We start from the raw sequence: 17,732 nt of genomic DNA on the forward strand, positions 1-17,732 counted from the left end.
CATTAAGTGTACACTTTATGCTAACACTTCTCCCAAAACTCTAATAATTTGGTTACTTGTCTATCTTCCACCACAGACAAGGCATCTGAAGGGCAAAAGATGTGTCTTTTACCTCTGTATCATGAGCATCTAGAAAATTGTCTTGGGCACAGATCATATAAGCAGATGCTTATAAAATGAATGGACAATTGAAGGAAAAGGAAGGGAAAGAGAACATACCTGGAAAGGATTCCCAATAGGGTATCTCTTAACACCTACCTGAGAAAAGAACCACCAAGTATCCAGACAATGAAGGTGTGTGGGCCAGGAGGAGTCTGAAGGAATTTGGAAAGGATACATTTTGGGATAAGCACTGTTCTCTCCAGGTTCCCTTTTAAAAATGTAAATAGACCAGGGGAATTGCAATTGATAAATAATTTTTTCATGTTAACTTATTTTTTCTTTTTTTATTTATAGTTTATTGTCAAGTTGGTTTCCATAAATCACCCAGTGTTCCTCCCCACAAGTGCCCTCCTCCATGACTATCATTCCCCTTCCCCTCCCCCCAACCTGTTCCCCTCCCCACCTTCAGCCCTCAGTTTGTTCTCAGTATTCAAGAGTCTCTCATGGTTTGCCTCCCTCCCTCTCCTTAACTATTTTTCCCCTCTTCCCCTCCCCATGGTCCCCTGTTAGGTTTCTCCTGTTAGGCCTATGAGTGAAAACATATGGTATCTGTGCTTCTCTGCTTGACTTACTTCGCTTAGCATGACACCCTCGAGGTCCATCCACTTTCCTACGAATGGCCAGATTTCATTCTTTCTCATTGCCAATTTATTTTTGAGAGAGAAAGCATGACTTGGGGAGGGACAGAATGAGCGGGAGACAGAAGATCAAAAGCAGGCTCTGCGCTGACAGCAGCGAGACGGCAGTGAGATCATGACCTGAGCCAAAGTCAGATTCTCAATCAACTGAGCCACCCAGACTCCCCAGTAAATGAATTTTAACTACCATTTTCCATTTGGAAGAGGACTTCAGAGCTTCAGAAAGAGCCCAAGTGGGAAGAGGGGAAGGAGACAGTAGGAGAGGGAGAGGGGAAGGAGACAGTAGGAGAGGGAGAGCTGAGGTACATTCAGTTTCCAGGTTTCCAGGGCTGGCCTCTCTGATTGTGCTCCATGTCCTAGCAGGCTAGCTGGCTGCCAGTGTGACCTCACCCTCTCCAGTGCCCCCTTCTCAGTGCCAGCTATGAGTGCCTGCAACTTCACACATGCCACCTTTGTACTCATTGGTATCCCAGGATTAGAAGAAGCCCATTTCTGGATCGGCTTCCCCCTGCTTTCAATGTATGCCGTGGCAGTGTTTGGAAACTGCATCGTGGTGTTCATCGTAAGGACGGAGCGCAGCCTGCACGCTCCCATGTACCTCTTTCTCTGCATGTTGGCAGCCATTGACCTGGCATTGTCCACATCCACCATGCCCAAGATCCTCGCCCTCCTCTGGTTTGATTCCCGGGAGATTGCCTTTGATGCCTGCATTGCCCAGATGTTTTTTATTCATGCTCTCTCAGCTATTGAGTCCACCATCCTGCTGGCCATGGCCTTTGACCGTTATATAGCCATCTGTCACCCATTACGCCATGCAGCAGTGCTCAACAATACAGTAACAGCCCAGATTGGCATGGTGGCCGTGGTCCGTGGATCCCTCTTCTTTATCCCACTGCCTCTGCTCATCAAGCGGCTGGCCTTCTGCCACTCCAATGTACTCTCACATTCCTACTGTGTGCATCAGGACATGATGAAGTTGGCCTATGCAGACACTTTGCCCAATGAGGTCTATGGTCTCACTGCCATTCTGCTGGTTATGGGCGTGGATGTCCTCTTCATCTCCTTGTCCTATTTTCTGATTATACGAACAGTTCTACAACTGCCTTCCAAGTCAGAGCGGGCTAAGGCTTTTGGGACCTGTGTATCACACATCGGTGTGGTTTTAGCCTTCTATGTTCCTCTCATTGGCCTCTCAGTGGTACACCGTTTTGGAAACAGCCTTGATCCCATTGTGCATGTTCTTATGGGTGATGTCTATCTACTTCTGCCTCCTGTGATCAATCCCATCATCTACGGTGCCAAGACCAAAAAGATCAGAACTCGGATGCTAGCTATGTTCAAGATCAGCTGTGACAAGGACGCTCAGGCTGTGGGAAGCAGGTAATCCTTACCACTTTCCCTTATCCTTAGTGACTTGACATAATGATTTCCTAACGCTAGCTTATTTCTAGTTGCCTATATAATGATTTTCTCTGCTGTGTCCTCCAAATTCTACCTCTGTGTGGGTGAAAGTTTGGAAGCTACCATGATTCCCTTTCATAAGTCAAAAATTTTTAAAAATGTTATTGATATTATTATTCTAGAAAAGGTTTAAATTAGAAAATCCACCAATTCCCAATATGTAGTAAAAAAAAAAAAAAACCCATAAAGAAAAGTGGCAAAAAATACAATTGGCTTTTGAATAAGGGAAAAATTATTCTGACTAGTAATCCAAGAAACCATATAACAAAACAGTAATTAGGCAGCATTTTGCCTATTAAATTAGCAGTTTTTACTAATGAAAATTCACAATGTTGGAATATAAATTCTTGAGCAACACAGCTGATGGTGTAATTGGCAATGTAGCAAGAACTTTGTAAAAAATTATATGCTTTTATGTTTTCTCACTTTTGGAAATTTATCCTAACAAAATACCCCTAAATGCAGAAAGCAGGTGTTTCATAAAATACATTGGGTATACCACTCTTTAGAATAATCATATACTAAAAATCATAGTATATAATATGTAAAAGTAAGGAATAGTAAATTTGAGTATGGTCCACTTATTTAATGAACTATTATGTAGAATAATCTGTATTAAAAGAATATTATGTGACCTTCAAAGAGTCTGCTATAAAATGAAACATGTATATAATGTTAAAAATAAAACAAAAAGGACACATGATTGAAATTAACTTGAAAAGCAAGCTATGCCTTGAAGGAAATGTGCTCAAAATTATACTGACTCATTTTGTTTTGACTTTCTAAATTTATTTATTATAGATGCCTTCTTTAGCTGACATGTATAACTTTCAAAATGAAGAAAATGAGATTGATAATTTACATAAACCTATGCTTGTCACAAACCTCACTATTGGTTTACTATGCAATATCTGAAAATTTACCTAAGCCCTACACAATAATGCCAATGAACGTGTCTTGAGTGTTCCAGGCACCATATTAACTGCTTTAGAGATTTTATCTGATCTTCACAATAATTTGGGGGGTAGGTACCATTTTTGTCCCCCATTACAAGTGAGAGAAATGAGTCTTTCATTATGAAGATAACTAAGTCATACAGTTTGTGGGTGCTGTGCCAAGATTTGAAATTGAGTTTGATAACCAAATATAGTTAATTAATTTCCACATTATATTGCTTCCTGTTTAATATCTTCCATTTATGTCTTCAGCTTGTGCAAATCCTGTTTTCTCACTGCTGTGTTGCCTTATAAGATGAATCACTCTATTTATGTTGAAAGATAACCCTGCCCTCATAATCAACAAATCCAGATTGTTCCTCATGTTTTATACGCACCTTTCATGTTCTACAGCCTGTTTCCATCCAGATTAAGGGAGAGTATTTTTGTCTATTTATATCTTACATCTTCTCACTCATATCTCCCTTTTTTTTTAGCATATTCTGTATCTGTCAAACATTTCGTATATGTGGGTTTTAACTTGGGTATAAGATACAATAAAATTTTATTTTAAAATTTTCTGTTATGCCTACTGCTTTTATATTTATAGAATCCTGTACACTCAGATTTGAAGATGCAGGAGATTGTCTAATCTACTTTCCTACTCTACCACAGGTATTGTTTGTACAACTTTAAAGATGCTGAATGCATCTTTTCTCAAGGCAGGATATTTCCATTGTATGGTTGAAATCAGATCTGAAGAGAAGCTGAAATGTGACTAGAATCACTGGGTTCCTTAGTAGCTTCACTGAAGAAATCTTGGATGGGGGACATGGGTGGATAAACCATGAGGAAGACTCCAATCTGTGAGCTCTTCCTTAGGAGAAGGAAACTTCAGACACTTAACCTCTCCCCTGGAGAAGGGCCCTCCTAGAATATGTATCTGTGATCATCCAATTGTGATTCCCTGGTCAGAGGCAATCAAGTGGCCCTCAAAGTCATGCAGCTAATCAACACAGATAGGCTAGGACTAAGAGAAAGAAATCGAATTGAAGAAATGAGTGACTTGCCTAAAGCAACAAAGAGATTTCCATTCTCTGTAAAAGTAGAGATTCAGGAATCAGGACTTACCACAAATAATGAGGCCAGGAGCCTTATTTTATGAGACTGAACCTCATTATATCTCTCTCTACAACCTCCATCCTCTTCTATCTTCTGATGCATCACTCAACCTCAAATCATACCCTCCTGCCTACTTCCATATGCCTAAGTGCATGGGCAGATTGACAATTTAATAAAGCATGTATCTTTTGCTTTTAATTTTCTCATGGTATTCCACTGCAGCCCAACTTACTCATATTCTACTGCCATCTTCCCCCACCCTTCCTTCTGCTTTCATTTCTTTTAAGTTTTAATTTAAATTCCAGTTAGTTAAAATACAGTGTAATAGTGGTTTCAGGTGTACAATATAGTGATTTAACACTTTCATACAACACCCAGTGCTTATCACAAATATACTCCTTAATCCCCATCACCTGTTTAACTCATCCCTCCACCCACCTCAATTCTGGTAGCCATCAGTTTGTTCTCTATAGTTAAGAGTCTGTTTCTTGGTTTGCCTCTCTCTCTCTCTCTCTCTCATCTCTGCTCATTTGTTTTGTTTCTTAAATTCTATGTAAAAGTGAAGTCATATGGTATTTGCTTTTCTTTTACTAATTTATGCTAAGTTAAATAACATTTTCATTCTTAAAATATAGTCCAAAGACGGGGGTGCCTGGGTGGCTCATTCGATTAAGCAGCCAACCCTTAATTTTGGCTCAGGTCACGGTCTCATGGTCATACATTGGGCTCAGTGTTCACAGTGTGGAGCCTGCTTCATAGCCTCTGTCTCTGTCTGTCTGTCTTTCTGTCTGTCTGTCTCTCTCTCTCTGCCCCTCCCTTGCTCACACTTGCTCTCTCTCAAATTAAATAAATGTTAAAAGTATTGTTTAAATAAATAAATAAAAAGTAGTCCAGAGATTTGTTTGCCAATATTCATAGCAACACTATATTCACAGTAGCCAAAAAAGTGGAAACAACCCAAGCAGTCATTAACAGATGAAAAACAAAAGGTGGTATATACATACAAATAGAATATTATTCAGCCATAAAAAGGAATAAAATTTAGATACATATAACAATCTAGATAAATCCTGAGAACATTAGGCTAAGTAAAACAAGCCACACACAGAGGACAAATTTATATCCATTTATATGAAATATGTAGGATAGACAAATTCATAGACACAGAAGTAGAATAAAGGTTACCAGGGGTGGGGGAGCAGATGATGAGGTGTTATTTAATGGGTACAGAGTTTCAGTTTGTACTGATGAGAAAGTTCTAGAAATAGTGGTGATGGTTGCACAACAATGTGCAACTAATTTAATGCCACTAAATTGCATGCTTTAAAAATGGCTAAAATGGTAAATTTTGCATGTGTTTATTTTACCACAATAAGTGGCCAAATAAAGAAGACAAATTTTTCATTAGCATTCTCAATTTTTTATCAGGAACATGTTGAAGTGATTGTATTTTAGATATACTGGGTTAAGGAAAACACCCTTTTATAAAAGTACTCGATGAGGATGATATTTAATCTCCTGTATTAAGGGAAAGAAAGGGCCCTAGGATGGGATTTATGAGCTTGTAGCTTTAGTTCTTATTCTGCCTCTAGGCGGGTGACCTTATCTAATTCATGCAATCTCTCCTAATTAACTCTATAAAACAAGGTGATTAAATTAGATAATCTCTGAATTCCATCTCATTCTGAATATAATGTGCTCTGAACATTGAGAAGTCCTGAACAATTGCAATGGGCCTGCAAGGCTGAAACCCTGTAGGGACTCCTGGAAAGTGCCTTCTGACTCACAGAAGAAAGCCAAGCTCCTCTGAGGCCACACCTGTTATCTGCCCAAAGGTAGTATTTATCAACTTGACCTCCTACCCCTGATTCTGCTCTTCCAAAACTCAAACCTGCTCTCAATGGTGGGGATTTTCCACCTTAGAAAATATTCACAATTTCCCTAAAAGGAAGCTTAATCCAATAGAAAGAGCAAACAGTTCTGAGGCTCATCAAGTCAGCTTACCTTCTGTGAGCCTTATTTTCCTGTTCTGTTCTTTAGGGATAATAACACTATCCATCCCTCAGGGTTTTTGTGAGAATTATGTGCAATAATCCACATATAATGCTTATCATAGTATTAGTACATGGTATGAACTCAATAAATACTCATCATTGTTATTACCATGGTGAGTGCAGTGGGTGATAATCCCTGACTCACAGGGATATTGAAGGGATAGAAATGTGGTTTCTGTCTGTGGCAACCAAGCCACAGATTTTTTGTAAACAGTCATCTAACCACATTAGCCTGGAAGCTTGGAGTTTAAGAAATTGCTCTGTCTCTCTCTCTCTCTCTCTTTCTTTCCCTCTCTCTCTCTCTCTCTCTCTCTCTCTGTCTCTCTCTCTCTGTCTCACCAGGACTAAGTGTGGTAGATGGGGGAAGTAAGATTCAACTGGGATGCTAATAGGATTGATACAACTGATCTTACGTACAAAAGAAAAAAAAACCGACAGAAGTTCATAGTGTCCAAAGCTGTCCCAGGAATATGTGATTGTGTTCTAGACTGTGGCAGAATAAAGGGAGTAGTTATGGCCATTGCTTATTCCTTGTTCACATGGGCCGCAGTCCTGAGAGAGTGTTTGACTTCTGGTTCCCATTGATCCAGAAAGGCTTCCAGGAGGAGGCCCCCTGGGTACTTACAGAGGTGGTCCCAGGCAGCCCCTGCCGTGAGAGGCCTCTGGGTCTCAGGCCAAGTGCTCACTGAAGTGAGAGTATCTTTCCCAGTGAAAAAGGGTCTCGAGGGACTGAGGATCATAAAAACACTGCCCTGTTCCCAGTCATGTTTATGTTGGCCTGGTCAGTGGAGGGCACTCATTTAGGTAGCCAATTCCCCTTGAGAGTCAGAGTCTGAGGTTGTCCAGTAAAGTAGGACAGTTCCCATCCCCCAGTAATGTAATTTAGTCCCCACCTCTGAACAGCAAATCATTTGCTCCAAACTAGATTGACAAGAAATAAGGACAGAACATAAATTTGTTTCTAGAGACAGATCTCCCCAAACTTTTCTTATTATTAGAAGAAAAGATTTACTCTCAATCCATATTTATGACCAGAGATTAACTGCATTACATATCTTAGATTCTTTCCAATGACAATCATCACCAATTCTCCCAGCCAGGAAAAACGTCATGACTAACATCTACTTTTTTATATCATTCAATGTTAAGCATTCAAGAATCAGTTACAATGTTCTGGGCACTCTAAGAGTTAAAAGGAATACCAAAAATAAAAAATAGTGGACAGAACAGGGGTGTGATATATTTCCAAAGATATGAGCTAACAAGTGTTGACAAGGATGTGGAGAAAAAGGAAAACTTGTGCATTTTTGGTGGGAATTTAAATTGGTACAGTCACTATGAAAAACACCGTGGAGGTTACTCAGTACATTAAAAAGAAAACTACCATATGAGATGCAGCATCTCATGTCTGTCTGGATATATATGCAAAGGGAATGAAATCATTATCTCAAGATGTGTGAACTCTCATATTCATTGCAGTATTATTCTCTATAGCCAAGATATGGAAACAAGAAAAGGTATGGAATATTTTTCAGCTTTAAAAAAGAAGGAAATCCTGCCATTTACAACAAGATGGAGGAAACTAAAGGGCATTATGCTACACAAAACATGCCAGAAAGAGAAAGACAAATACTGCATCGTACCGCTTATGGCACTTATACGTGTAATCAAGAAGAAGAGGAGTCAAACTCATAGACAGTAGAATGGTTGTTGCCAGAGGCTGTGGATGGGGAAGTAGGAAAAGTTGGTAAAATAATATAAATTTTCAGTTATAGGAATAAATTCTGAGGATCTAGCTATAACATGGTGACTACAGTTGGTAATACTATATTGGATAATTAAAATTTGCTAAGAAAATACAACTTAAATGTTCTCACCAAAAAGAAAGAAAGAAAGAAAATCGAATATTTAAGATAATAGATGTGTTGATTAATTCAGTGGTGGGAATCCTTTCACAGTGTATACAGATACCAAATCATCAAATAAATATAAATATATTTATCAATTTATAACTTTAATTTATACTTATTATTTAATTTATTTAAATATACTACAATTTTATTTGTTAACTGTACCTCAATACATACATAAACTAACTCAAAATTGACCACTGACTTAAATGTAAATAATAATAATAATAATAATGTAAGCATAAATCTAAAACTTTTAGAAAAACTTAGGAGAAAATCTTCAGGATCTAGGGAAAGTGTTCTTAATCTTGTCACCAAAAACATGACTACTTAAAGGAAAAATTGATAAATTAGTATTCATTAAAATTAAAAACTGCTTCTGTGTCAAGGACTCAGTTAAGAGCATGAAAAAAAAACCCTCCAGAGTGAGAAAATATATTTGCAAATCATATATCTAACAAAGCTAAAATCTAGAATACATAAAGAACTCTGAAAATTCAACTAGAAAAAAAATCTAATTAGAAATAGGCAAAAGACATGAAAAGACAGTTCATGGGAAAAGAACCAGATACAAAAAAAACACATGAAAAGCTCAGCTATTAGCCAGTATAAAATAAATATTAAAACCACAGTGAAATATCACCACATATAAGCAGAATGGCTAATTTTTTTTAAATAGGTGAAAATATAAAACACTGCCAAGGATGTGGGGAAACTGGATGACTCATACTTTGCTAGTTAAAATGTAAAAGCGTATATAGCCAGTCACTCTGGGAAACATTTTGGCATTCTCTAAAAATACTAAATATGCAACTAACATATGCCTGAGCATTTGTATTCCTGGGCATTTATCCCAGAGAAATGAAGAGTTATGTTCACCAAAAGCTTGCACATAAGTGTTTATAGCAACTTTATTCATAATAGGCAAAAACTGGAAACACAGATGTTCTTCAATAGGAGAATCATTAAACAAACTGCAGTACAGCCTGCTCTGTAATACTAATCAGCATTTAAAAGAAATCAACTCCACGTGGCACCTGGGTGGCTCAGTAGGTTAAGCTTCCAACTTCAGTTCAGGTCATCATCTCCCAGTTCGTGGGTTCAAGCCCCGTGTCAGGCTCTGTGCTGACAGCTCAGAGCCTGTAGCCTGCTTCAGATTCTGTGTCTCCCTCTCTCTCTGCCCCCTCCCCTGCTTGTGCTCTGTCTTTCAAAAATAAATAAACATTAAAAAAACATAAAAAGGCATGAACTCTTAATGCATTAAATTAGCTGGATAAATCTCCAGAGAATGATGGCAATGAGGGGGAAAAATCCCAAAAGATTATACTGCATGATTTCAATTATATAACACTCTTGAATTGACAAAATTATGGATATTAAGAACACATTAGTAATTTCTAGTGATTAAAAGGGGGTTGGGAGGGAGAAGAGTGGATGGGGCTATAAAAGAACACCATGAGGGATCTTTGTGGCTCTGGAAGTATTCTGTGTCTTCACTGTAGCAATATCGATATCTTTATTTTGATACTGTAGTATTGTTTTGCAAGATGTTACCCTTTGAGGGAATGGGTGAAGACTACATGGGATCTCTTTATTAAATCTTACAACTGCATGTGAATCTACAAATATCTCAAAATAAAAAGCTTTAAAAAATCTTAAGGAGTCATTAAGGTTGGAAGATGGTGGTGGAGTAGAAGGACCCTAGACATACCTCTTCCCATGAACACAACTAGACAACTATCAAATCATCCTACATATCACAGAAATGAACCTGAAGACTGGCAGAACAAACTCTACAGCTGAAGGTGTAGAAGAGGCTACACTGAAGAAAGGTAGGAAGTGTGGAGACATGGTTTGGGAGAGAAATAGATTGTGGCCATTGCAGCAGGAAGGGAGTTGCAGTCACAGAAAAAGGTGAGAGACAAACTGGCACAGAGGGGAGTGTACAGGGAAAACAAGTCTCCGTAGCAACTGGCTTAGAAAGCAAGAGGGGCCAATTCTTGAATTCCTGCAACCAGTGGGGCTTAAAGCCTGGAGTGTTGGGGCGCCTGGGTGGCTCAGTCGGTTAAGCGCTCAACTTCGGCTCAGGTCATGATCTCGCGGTTCGTGGGTTCAAGCCCCATGTCGGGCTCTGTGCTGACAGCTCAGAGCCTGGAGCCTGCTTCAGATTCTGTGTCTCCCTCTCTCTCTGACCCTCCCCTGCTCACACTATCTCTCTGTCTCTCAAAAATAAATTAAAAAAAAAAAAAAGCCTGGAGTGTTAAAGGTCACTATGCTTGGCCAGGGGAGTGCCTGGAGCACATTGGGGCTGCTCTTGGAGAGGACACAGGCAAACATCCTGCAGACATACAGCATGGAAACAGAGATATGAAGAGCACCTAGGGCACACAGTGGGGAGGTTATTTGCTCACCTTGAAGCAATTCCTAGAGAGACAGAAATCACAGGGAGATTCCTCCAAGAACAAAGGAACTGGCCAGTGCCATTTTCCTTCCCTGCCCTTCAGTATAAGCACAGGCCCACTTGCTACTGAACTTAAATGCCCCTCCCAATTACTCCAGTCTCAGTCTCATCATGGTGGACTACCTCCCCAGGAAAGCCTGCACAAACCCCTGCTCACACCATGTCTCCCAACAGGGGAGTTTTGTAGAGCCACGGTTCCTGTGGTGGGGGCAACAGGCCTCATTTCACAAACAGACAAGAACATATATAGTTAAAAGGCACCACATTCAGGCCAGGGACCAAATGTTCCCCACAACAGGCAAAGGGAGCCTCTTCAGATGACTGGCCTAAAGGAAAAAGCAGGCAGACCAGAGCATACTCTAGAAGTGACAGCCTCTAGGGAATCAGGGACACTATGCAGTAGGGCACTACAGGACCTCTTCTTCATAAGGCCATTACCTCAAGAACAAGGTACATAGCTGACTTTCCTAACACAAAGAAACAGGTACAGAGACATACAAAATGAGAAAACACAAAACTTTATCCCAGATGAAAGAACATGTCAAGGCCTCAGCCAGATTTCTAAGTGGAACAGATATAAGTAACATGCCTGATAGAGAATTTAAAGCACTGATCTTAAGAATACTCACTGGATTTGAAAAAGTGAAAGACATGAGTGAGAACATTAACACAGAGATAAGGAATAGAGTTAAAGGGCTCAATAAACAAAATCAGCAACATGCTTGGTGGAATGAACAGCAAGATGGAAGAAGCAAAGGAAGGAATTAGTGACCTAGAAAACAGAGTAATGGAAAGTAATCAAGCTGAACAAAAGAAAAAAAAATTATGTAAAATGAGAATAGATTTAGAGAACTCAGTGACACCATCAAATATAATAATATTCAGATTATAGGGGTCCCAGAAGAAAAGAGAAAAGGGGGGAAGAAAATTTATTAGCTGAAAACTTCCCTAATCTGGGGAAGGAAATAGATATTCAGATCCCAGAACCCAAGCAACCCCCATCAAAATCAACAAAAGCAGATTCACACTAAGACATATTTTAATTAAACTGGAAAAATATAGTGATAAAGAAAAATCTTAAAAGCAGTAAGACAAAAGAAGACAATAGCTTACAAGGGAAAATCCATAAAGCTAGCAGGGGATTTTTCAGCACAAAGTTGGCAAACCAGAAGAGAGCTGCATGATATATTCTAAGTGCTGTATAGAAAATATATACAGCCAATACTACCCTTTCCAGCAGAGCTACCATTCAGAATAGAGAGATAAAGACTTTCCCAGATGAACAAAAACTAAAGGAGTTTGTGATCACTAAAGCAACCCTGCAAGAAATATTAAAGGGGACTTTTTAAGTGTAAAGGAGAGACTAAAAGTGACAGTATAAAGGTAGAAACACAAAAGCAGTAAAAATTAATATCTCTATTAAAAAACCAGTCAAGGAACTCACAAAATAAAAGGATATAAAATATGACAATATACACCTAAAACATGGGAAGGAGAGGAGTAAAGAATGGGTTCTAACTGCGTCAATTGGGACTCCAGGCCTGAGCTATATCTGGTACTGGCGCAGCTCCCAGAGGGCATCTGCATCCGCTACTGGCGGCAGCCACAGTTGAGCCAGGTCAGTTCCTCAGTGCCCAGCACCATCACTCCTAGCGGCCCAGAGCTTGTACCACAGGCTGGCAGCAAAGCTCATGCATCCCAGCCATTGCTCCCCTGCCTGTTCTAGAGAGAAAGAAAGATGAGGGAGTTTGAGCTCAAAGTCAGCCAGCCCTTGGCCTCCAAGCAGAAAAAGAATGGTACTGAGAAGTGGAGGTGGGCCAGGCTGGGCAAGCAGCCTCCAATGAGTCCTGGGCCAGTACTGGTAGCTAGTCAGAAGGAGTCCAGTGAGGTGCCAGCACCTAAGCAACCTCAGGGCCAACCAGAGGGGAAAAACAACAAGGGCGCTGTAAAGACACAGAAAACTACAACTCACAGGGAGAAATAAAGGGGCAGACCCCCCAAAAAAGGAGAAGGTGGAAGAAGAGGGCATTTCACGGGAGTCCTCATAGGAGAAGCAGTGACGACACTGTGTCACATGCTCCTTCACCAAGGAGCTGTTTCCTTCTGGGACTGGACAGCTCCACTCCACTTCCATTGCCCCACCTCTCTCCCAAATCTACCCACCACTACCACCCACCTGTGCTCTCACCACCATACCACACAGCACATTAGCTGAGGCAGGACCTCAGGGCTCAGTGAGGAGCCATTTCCTTTGGTCTTGGTTTCTAGCAACCCCTCACCCATGTACACATTCACCCTTCCAGACAAAGCTAACTTCCCACCTTGCCTCACCCTGTCTCTACTGTATCCCCATGCTCAGTGGTGCAGACATTGCAGACTGGGCTCTTGGCCTGGGATTCCCTTCTGCTTCCCCATTCGTCCCTCTACCTGCCCACTAAAGAGACTGGGACAGCTCCCCTGGCCTTAAAAGGGGTCCGGCCCCACCTCATTCTAATCTGCCCCATTTCACAGCACTGGCAGAAGCTGGTATGGCCAATGGACAGGGTTGCTCCCCACCAACCAATCTTTACTTCACAAGGTGCAGCTCATACCCACTTTTCTTCCCACCTGTCTAGTCCTTCCTCTGGGTTGGACAGCCCTCTTTGGGGCACAAGAAAAAAAGATAGGAAGCATTTGAGCCCCTTACCCTCTCTAAATGTGATCCAGCACACCTCATTCCCACCTGGAATCTACTTCAGTGATGAAAATGCAGTCATCCTTTCTCCAGGTAAAGTTCAGGAGACCCAAGTTCCCAGTGACAGCCACCTACAGTGGGGTTGAGCCACTGTCCAAACCCATCATTTCCACCTTAGGCCTCAGTTTCCTATTTCCTCACATGAAACACTAACAACAAGGAACTAGCTTTGCCCACTCCCACCCTTCTGCTCCCTCCCTATCCCTGATGGTTGTGTTTCCATCTTTCCTCTGCTCACAAACTACCTCTGGACTGTTACATTGTTTTTGTTCAATGTTTCCATTTTTAGACATCAGTCATTGCTGCTATGACCAGCACCAAATGTTCATCTTCATTGCCTCCTCCCATTCTGCCTACACTCCCCTTCTCTAAGATGCTCTTAGGAGAAAGAGCCTGGGGAAAAGCAGGCTATGTTACCAACCACCCCACTCCCAGGGAGGGTGGCACCCTGCCCCTAGGATGCTTCAGTAGAGTGAGAGGGGGCCTGTATTGACTGTTGAGGTACAGGAGACACCTTCTCCCCTGTTCTGCTGGGGGAGGTGTAGTCATTATTTGTCCCAGTCTGGACCCTCCCCCCTGATCTGGTTTCCTAATTTTCAGTTATATGAATTTAAAAATACCCTTTCCAGAAAAAAAAAAGAATGAGTTCAAACTTAAATGACCATCAACTTAATATAAACTGCTATATGCAGAAGACATTATATACAAACCTAATAGTAACCACAAACCAAAAACCGCTAGTAAGTATGCAAAGAATAAAGAGAAAGAGTAAAGAAAGAGAAGGAATATATCAGTAAAGAAAATCAGCAAACATGAAAGGGAGAAATACAACAAAGGATCAGAGAAGATCTTCAGAAAGAACCATAAAACAACTAATAAAATGATAATAAATACATATCTATCAATAATTACTTTGAATGTAAATGGACTAAATGTTCCAATAAAAAGACATAGGGTGATAGAATGGATTTAAAAAAAAAACAAGACTCATCTATACGCTGCCTATAAGAGACTCATTTTAGACCTAAAGACATGTGCAGATTGACAGTGAGGGGACAGAGAAACATCTTTCATGCAAATGGATGATAAAGAAAACCAGAGTAGCAATACTTATATGGGACAAAATATAATATAATAAAGGGACAATCCTACAAGAAGATATAACAATTATAAATATTTATGCACCCAGCATGGGAACACCCAAACACATAAACCAGTTAATAACAAAAACGAAGGAACTAATTGATAATAATACAGTAATAGTAGGTGACTTTAATACCCCAAACATCTATGAACAGATCATATAAACAGAATACCAACTAGGGAAAAATGGCTTTAAATGATACACTGGAAGAGATGGATATAACAGATATTTTCAGAACACTTCATCCTAAAACAGCAGAATACATTTTTTAAGTGCACACAGAACATTTTCAAGAAGAGATCACATATTAGCCCACAAAACAAGCCTCAATAAATTTAAAATCAAGGCCATACCATGCATCTTTTCTGACCACAGTGCTATGAAACTAGAAGTCAACCACAAAAAAAAATCTGGAAAGAGCATAAATATATATAGGTTAACTAACATGCTACTAAACAATGAATGGGTCATCCAGGAAATTGAAAAGTTAAAAAGTACCAGGAAAGAAGTGAAAATGAAAACATGATGGTCCAAAACCTTTAGGATGCAGCAAAAGTAGTTCTGAGATGGAAGTTTATAGCAATAGAGGTCTACTTTCAGAAGCAAGAAAAATCTCAAATAAACAACCTAACCTAGCAGAAGTAATAAAATAATAAAGATTAAGGCAGAAATAAATGATATACAAACTAAAAAAATAGAACAGATCAATTAAACCAGAAACTGGCTCCTTGAAAAAAAATACAATGGAATTGGTAAACCTCTAGCCAGACTTATCAAGAAAAAAAAAAAGACTAAAAAAAAAAATAAAATAAAATCACAAGTGAGAGAGGAGAAATAACAACCAATACCACAGAAATACAAACAATTATGAGAATATTATAAGAAACTATATGTCAACAAATCACACAACCTAGGAAAAAACCGATAAATGGAAACTGGAAGAAATAGAAAATTGGAACAGACCAATAACCAGTAAAGAAATTGAATCAGTAATCAAAAATGTTCTAACAAACATTTAAAGAGTTAATAACTATTCTTCTCAAATTTTTCCAAAAAATAGAAGAGGATAGAAAATTTCCAAATTCAATCTATGAGGCCATTATTACCCTGATACCAAATACTCTGCTAAAAAAGAGAACTACAGGCCAATATCTCTGAGGAACATAGATACAAAAATCTTCAACGAAATACTGGCAAACTGAGGTGCCTGGGTGGCTCAGTCAGTAAAGCATCCGACTTGAACTCAGGTCATGATCTCACGCTTCATGGGTTCAAGCCCCACATCGGGATCTGTGCTGACAGTTCAGAGCTTGGAGCCTGGTTGAGATTCTGTGTTTCCCTCTCTCTCTCTGCTCCACCCTGACTCATACTCTGTCTCTCTCTCTCTCAAAAATAAATAAACGTTAAAAATTTTGCTTGAAATACTGGGCAAAGTGAATTCAACAATACTTTTTTAAAAAAATCATTCGCCATGATCAAGTGGGATTTATTCTTGTGTTGCAAGAGTGGTTCAATATTCACAAATCAATCCACGTGATACACCACATCAATAAGAGAAAGGATAAGAACCATATGATCATTTCAATAGATGTGGAAGAAGCATCTGACAAAGTGCAATATCCATTCACAATAAAAGTCCTCAACAAAGTAGGTGTAGAGGGAACATAAGTCAACATAATAAAGACTATATATGAAAAAACTCACAGCTAACATCATCTTCAATGGGGAAAAATTGAGAACACTCAATTTTAATAGATCTCCAATCTATAAAACATAGTACTAGAAGTCCTTACCACAGCAATCAGAAAGCAAAAAGAAATAAAAGGCATACCAATCAATAAAGAAGTAAAACTTTCACTACTTGTAGATGACATGATAATCTATACAGAAAACCCAAAAGACTCCACAAAAAACACTGCAGTAACTGATAAACAAATTTGGTAAGGTTGCAAGATACAAAATCAATCACATAAGTATGTCACAATTCTATACACCAATACTGAAGTGGCGGAAAGAGATATTTTTTTAAAAACCATTTACAATTATACTCAAAATAATAAGATGCCTAGGAATAAACTTAACCAAAGAGGTGAAAGATCTATGCTCTGAAAACTATAAAACATTGATGAAAGAAATTGAAGATGACACAAAGAAATGGAAAGACATCCCATGCTCATGGACTAGAAAAACAAATGTTGTTAAAATGTCTATACTGCCCAGGGTACCTGGATGGCTCAGTCAGTGAAGCGTCTGACTCCAGCTCAGGTCATGATCTCACAGTGCATGGATTTGAGCCCCATGTCAGGCTGACAGCTTGGAGCCTGGAGCCTGCTTTGGATTCTGTCTCCCTCTCTCTCTCTCTCTCCCCCCCACTCTCTCTCTCTCTCTCTCTCTCTCTCTCTCTCTCTCTCTCTCTCCCTCATTCCCTCTCTCCCTCCCTCAAAAATAAACATTTTTAAAAAATTTTAATGTCTATACTGCCCAAAGAAATCTACACATTTAATGAAATCCCTGTCAAAATACCAACAGCATTTTTCACAGATCTGGGACAATTCTGAAATTTCTATGGAACCAGAGAAGACCCTGTATAGCCAAGGCATCTTGAAAAAGAAAAGCAAAGTTAGAGCCATCCCAATTCCAGACTTCAAGTTACATTACAAAGTTGTATCTGTATTCATTAAGGATATTGTCTGTAGTTCTCTTTTTTTGCTGGGTCTCTGTCTGGTTTGAGTATCAAGGTGATGCTGGCTTCATAGACTGAGTTTGGAAGTTTTCCTGCTATTTCTATTTTTTTGAATAGTTTGAGAAGAATGGGTTTGAGCTCTGCTTTAAATGTCTGGTAGAATTCCCCTGGGAAGCCATCTGGCCCTGGGCTCTTATTCGTTGGGAGATTTTTGATAACGGATTCGATTTCTTCACTGGTTATTGGTCTATTCATGCTTTCTATCTCTTCCCGTTTGAATTTTGGCAGTGCATGCGCATTTAGGAATTTGTCCATTTCTTCTGTGTTGTCCAGTTTGTTGGCATATAATTTTTCATAGTAACCTCTGATGATTGCTTGTATTTCTAAGGGATTGGTTGTAATAGATCCTTTTTCATTCATGATTTTGT

The 17,732-nt window shown here is 39.5% G+C and overlaps 1 protein-coding gene across 1 annotated transcript; it reads left to right on the forward strand.

The window, feature by feature from the left end:
* Positions 1-1,179: 1,179 nt before the first annotated feature.
* Positions 1,180-2,184, forward strand: LOC115272247 (olfactory receptor 51E2). Its single transcript, XM_029915330.1, has one exon. It carries the CDS (start codon positions 1,222-1,224, stop codon positions 2,182-2,184), a length of 963 nt encoding a protein of 320 aa, XP_029771190.1. The 5' UTR covers positions 1,180-1,221.
* The last annotated feature ends 15,548 nt before the right edge of the window (positions 2,185-17,732 follow it).

Source organism: Suricata suricatta, chromosome 11 (genome assembly GCF_006229205.1).
Source record: "Suricata suricatta isolate VVHF042 chromosome 11, meerkat_22Aug2017_6uvM2_HiC, whole genome shotgun sequence".
NCBI lineage: Eukaryota > Metazoa > Chordata > Mammalia > Carnivora > Herpestidae > Suricata > Suricata suricatta.

What these genes read in the sequence shown, in the direction of transcription:
- LOC115272247 (XM_029915330.1), top strand. Translation starts at nt 1,222, where the DNA reads ATGAGTGCCTGCAACTTCACACATGCCACCTTTGTACTCATTGGTATC.